This window comes from Lactuca virosa, chromosome 1 (assembly GCF_052849685.1).
Source record: "Lactuca virosa cultivar CGN04683 chromosome 1, Lactuca_virosa_CGN04683_v6, whole genome shotgun sequence".
Taxonomy (NCBI): domain Eukaryota; kingdom Viridiplantae; phylum Streptophyta; class Magnoliopsida; order Asterales; family Asteraceae; genus Lactuca; species Lactuca virosa.
In genome coordinates this window covers 73,025,147-73,030,365 of record NC_136426.1, presented here as the reverse complement: position 1 = coordinate 73,030,365, position 5,219 = coordinate 73,025,147, and the positions used below count along the sequence as shown (strand labels likewise).

Here is a 5,219-nt window from a genome sequence, read left to right as displayed (position 1 = left end):
TCAAGACATCACCCCATCATCAACTGATTCCATGAACAATCTCCGACTGCAGATCCATTATCACACGCGCGCTAACTGTTACCAAAATGACAATCCATCAACATCTAGCCACTTAATCATATTATGAGTCCAATTCAGGGTAAAAGACCTTTTTACCCTTCCTCAAGCATGGCCCAAAGCCAAGGCCCAACAAATGACAAAAGAACCATCATCAAAATAAACTCCTTAAGTCCGATTATGGCCCAATTTTCCAAATTGGGCCTAATTCCTTTCATGGCCTTCACTCAGGAAGATCCAGCAAGTCAAAAGCCTAAACCATAAAATCCCAGACGGCCCAACACAACCCAATGCAAAACAAACCTGAATCTTGATCTAAAAAGGCTCAAATTACTTCAAGTCCCACACTTGGCCCAATTTTCCAAATTGGGCCCAACTCCTTATTAGGCCTTATCCAAGGTCCGATCCTCTAATTAGCCTAAAAACACTTATCCAGATAGCCCATTAGGGCCCAAGTATCAAAGCCCAACAGATGGCCCAATACCCGAAGCCCAGAACAAAGGAGCCCAAAACAGTCGCGTACGCAGGGCGTACGCCGGAGGTACGCTCAGCGTACACAAGACCTTGCATTGACCACCATCGGGATGGCTACCGAGTACGCGAGGCGTACTCCTCCCTACGTGGGGCGTACCCTCGCAGATCCAAAAGTCCAATATGCGCTTAATGCTTAAGCACTTAAGCCCAAATTATAGATTCATGGTCCAAATACATAATAGAGTCATAAAGTTTCCAACTTTATGACTTTAGATGTCCAAAAATTCTTAATACAAGGTCTTAATCCATTAAGACCACTCTACCAAATGCATGGGACACTTCTAGCCATTGGAACCTCATTTTTATGATTAAGGACCCCTCCAAGGGTCTGAAAGGACAACTCAAATCATCCAGAACATGCCATGTTCAAAATGGAGCATTTGGGACCAAAAAGAAGCATAAAAGAACCCAATAAGATATCAAGCAAAACAATCATAAAGGTATGAACTTTATACCTTTGGATGATAGAAAAGGAAACCTAAACTCCAGATCCAAGCCTTGCTTCACGTTCCTAAGCTTCTTGATGCAACTTCTTACTCTTCAAACACACAAGGATCACCTCTTAGCTCACAACACATAATTATGGAGGTTAGGGTTTTGCCAAAACGACCCAAGAACTTGGAGGATAGAAACAGATGGGAGAAATGGTCCATAAGATCCTTAAATACTCCACAAACCCTAAGAATTAGGGTTTTCACCCAGACACACGTACGCCCTGCGTACATATACGTACGGCCAGCGTACTAGGCGCGCCCTAGTACGCTTAGCGTACTCAAATATACGCCCGACGTATAGCTCCTGCTCCATAAATTTCTATTTTGCCACTAGGGCTTTCCATGGCCACTTCATTCTAATCTAAGGACCAAAAGTGACATAATTAAAACTCGAGGGATGGATTTCAAATTACTTATAAACTGGGGTGTTACAACACTCCCCCATGTAAATTCGATTTCGTCCTCGAAATCATTCTTTACCAATACTCATAACAAAACAACCAACCTGGCGATCACAATCGGAAATAGCCGCTCCCGAGTTGGTGCGAGCACCAAAGAAGTCCAAGGAGGGATGTTCCACCGAGAAACACCAAATACACATGGAATATCCAGAACAACTCGTGCGAATTGGCGCTCACCTATCAGACGAGACCAAGGCACGACTGGTAGTATTCATGAAGTAATACTCCATCATTTTTGCCTGGAAACCAATAGATCTGACAGGCGTTCATCGATAGGTTATAGAACACAACCTTAATATCACGCTTGGAAGTAATCTTGTTAAACAAAAGAAGATGGGCCAGGCAGAGGACCGGAACAGGGCTATAAACGCAGAAGTGGCTGATCTGGTGAATGTTGGCATACTCAGTGAAGTAATGTTCCCGACATGGATAGCAAATCCTGTCATGGTAAAGAAAGCCAATGGGTCATGGCGAATGTGCATATATTACTCAGATCTTAATAACGCATGTCCAAAGGATTGTTATCATCTCCCCGAGATTGATCAGAAAGTCCAATCTCTTGAAGGTTTTCAGCTCAAATGTTTCATTGATGCGTACAAGGGCTACCATCAGGTACAAATGAAACGAGAGGACGAGGCGAACACTGCCTTCCACACTGAGAAGGGCACTTTCTGCTACCAGGAAATGTCGTTTGGGCTCAAAAATGCGGGTGCTACATATCAGAGGCTAATGGACAAGATATTCGTCGATCAAATTGGTAGGAATATCGAAGTCTATGTCGATGATATGGTATTTAAGAGTCGCAATGAAGAAAAATTGCTCCACGATGTGGAAAAAACTTTCAAAACGCTAGCTAAAGCGCAGATGAAGTTAAACCCAACTAAGTGTACTTTTGGGGTAGAGGAAGGGCAATTCCTTGGGTATCAGATATCCAAGGAAGGGATTCTGCCCAATCCCACAAAAATCCAGGAGTTCCTTTAGTCGAAAACTCCCCACACCCTCAAGGGTGTACAGGAGATCAACGGTAGGTTGACGGCATTGGGAAGATTCATTGCCAAATTTACAGAAAAGGTGCTTCCTTTGTACCAAACACTCAAAGGGTACCTAGACAAAAAGCAATTCAAATGGACAGAAAAAGCAGATACGACATTTCAACAACTGAAAGATGACTTACACAAACTACCAGCTCTCACTTGCCAGCTACCAGGGGAGACATTACAGATGTATTTAGCAGCTTCCGAAGAAGTCATCTCTTCTGTGTTAACGGTCGTGAGGGAAGGAAAGCAGGTCCCCATCCATTTTGTTAGTAGGGCCCTGCAAGGACCAGAGGTCAATTACGCGGCCTTAGAGAAGCTGGTCCTCGCCCTGGTATACGTTGTTAGACAGCTACGGAGGTATTTTCAAGCCCACAAGGTGCATGTTCTGACTATTTACCCGATAAAGCAAGTGTTGCTAAGGTCGAAAAAGTCTGGGCGCCTGGCCAAGACTCATTACCACCCCCGGACTAGCATCAAGTCCCAGGCCCTCGCAGACTTCCTGGTCGAAATCCCAGATACTATTAAGGGAGTGCCGACGACAATCTATGTTGATCCCTTAGAGCCTGAAGCCGGCAAGGAACTTTGGAAGTTGTACACCGATGGCGTAACAAGTAAGGATGGCTCAGGCGCATGACTAATCCTACAAAGCCCCAAAGGCGAAGAGATCACTTACGCATTGCGATTCGACTTCCAAGTATCTAACAACGAGGCAGAGTACAAAGCACTCCTGGCGGGTCTGAGGCTAGCCAAGGAGGTTGGTGCAAAGCAACTAGCAGATCTCAATGATTCATTACTTATCACAAACCAGATAAATGAAACATATGAGGCAAAAGATCCTAGGATGCAGAAATACCTAGATGCAATCCGTAGCCTAACCAGCACATTCAAAAGTTTTTCAATAAAACAAATTTCCTGGGAAAAGAATGCAAGGGCGGATGCTCTCAGCAAGCTATCCTCTACTTCTTATGATCACTTAACAAAGAAAGTGCTAGTTGAAGTACTCCCGGAGAGAAGTATTGATAACCAAAGGGTCAATACAATATCGACTACTCCAAAATGGACCAAACCCTACGTCGATTACTTGCATCATGGCGTGCTCCCGGATGACCCAGAGGAGGCGAGAAAAGTCAAAATCAGGGCGTCACATTTTGCAATCAGAGACAACCAACTCTATCAAAGAGGGTATTTAAGCCCATGGCTAAAATGCATCTTTAAAACAGAGGGGCAGACATTCCTGGAAGAAAGTCATTCCGGGGACGTGGCGGCACATGAAGGCGCTCGAGCGCTCACAGGCAAAATACTCCGGCTAGGAGTATATTGGCCAAACATGTACAACAACGCCGCAACCCTAACCAAGAAATTCAAAGAATGCCAGGCATTCGCTCCTTTCCAAAATCAACCGGCCATGTCATTGACTAGCATCACCAGCCCTTGGCCCTTCCATCAATGGGGGATTGACATAGTGGGACCATTACCACCAGCGCCAAGGGGGTGTGAAATTTTTGTTAGTGGCCGTGGATTATTTTACTAAATGGATAAAGGCAGAACCGTTGGCCACCGTCACTAGCAAGCAAATGATAAAGTTTATGACCAATAATATCTTGGCTCGTTTTGGGACTCCCAGAATTCTTATAAGCGATAACGGCACGCAATTTGAAGGATGTCCCTTCAAGGATTGGTGCGAAGACACGAAAATCCTCCGCCGGTTCACATCAGTGGCGCACCCTTAGGCCAACGGACAAACTGAGATATCAAACAAAACCATAGTTAATGGTTTGAAGAAAAGGTTACTCAGATCAAAGTCCGCCTGGGTGGATGAGCTCCCAACAGTGTTGTGGTCATATTGTACCACAACAAGGTCAATCACGGGAGAAACGCCATTTAGTCTAACCAATGGGACAGAAGCAGTCCTCCTATTGGAAATAGTGGCTGGCTCCCTGCAAACAGAGAGTTTCGAGGAAGCAGCCAATAAAGAAGGGCGACGCCAGGACCTGGACATGCTCAATGAAAAACGTGAGGTGGCACAGATGCGCCAAGCACTGTATAAATCGAGCACCGAGAACTATTACAACCGCCAAGTCCAGGTCAACAATTTTAAAGTTAGAGAATAGGTGTTGAGAAAAAACGAGTCCAGTCATGTTGAGCCATTGGGGAAACTCGGTGTTACTTAAGAAGGACCATACAAAATTGTGGAAGCCCATAAGAATGGTGCTTATGTCCTAGAAGCTTAGGACGGGCGTGCCATCCAAGAACTTGGAATGTGCAGAACCTGCGTCATTTTTATTCTTAAAACGAGTGTTAAATATAGATTCAATGCTAGCAAAGGCATTGTGTATTAGTTTTGACATGTAAATGTAACCAGCAAAAATTACTTTACCACCTTCAGTCTTATAACACTCCAACAATAAAACTAGAAAAGAGAAAGAGAGAGAGCAATTCTGATGCTCCTTATTTTCAAGCTTGAAAAGTAAAATAAAGAGGTTGTGTACGTTTACCGTGTGACAACAAGGACTGATCATCCAACGTTACACAAGCGAAATCGATACAAGGAGGCAGCCGTGGGGTTTTTATAAAAAAAGGTTCATGTCACACCCCCAAACCAGAACGGCGGAAACGTTCGGGGGCGGAGGACGTCA

At 44.5% G+C, this 5,219-nt stretch overlaps 1 protein-coding gene across 1 annotated transcript; it reads left to right on the top strand.

The window, feature by feature from the left end:
• Positions 1–1,879: 1,879 nt before the first annotated feature.
• On the top strand, positions 1,880–4,694 carry LOC145115094 (uncharacterized). Its single transcript, XM_079051264.1, has 4 exons — positions 1,880–2,335; positions 2,561–2,833; positions 3,506–3,958; positions 4,365–4,694. Exons 1-4 carry the CDS (start codon positions 1,880–1,882, stop codon positions 4,692–4,694), a joined length of 1,512 nt encoding a protein of 503 aa, XP_078907390.1.
• Positions 4,695–5,219: the final 525 nt, after the last annotated feature.

Bases quoted from the DNA above. Each gene is read 5' to 3' on its own strand.
- LOC145115094 (XM_079051264.1), top strand. From the start codon at position 1,880: ATGGGCCAGGCAGAGGACCGGAACAGGGCTATAAACGCAGAAGTGGCT. The intron at 2,336-2,560 runs GTATTTAAGAGT...AAGGGTGTACAG, and splicing joins AAGTCTATGTCGATGATATG to GAGATCAACGGTAGGTTGAC. The intron at 2,834-3,505 runs GTCCCCATCCAT...TCCTGGGAAAAG, and splicing joins TCGTGAGGGAAGGAAAGCAG to AATGCAAGGGCGGATGCTCT.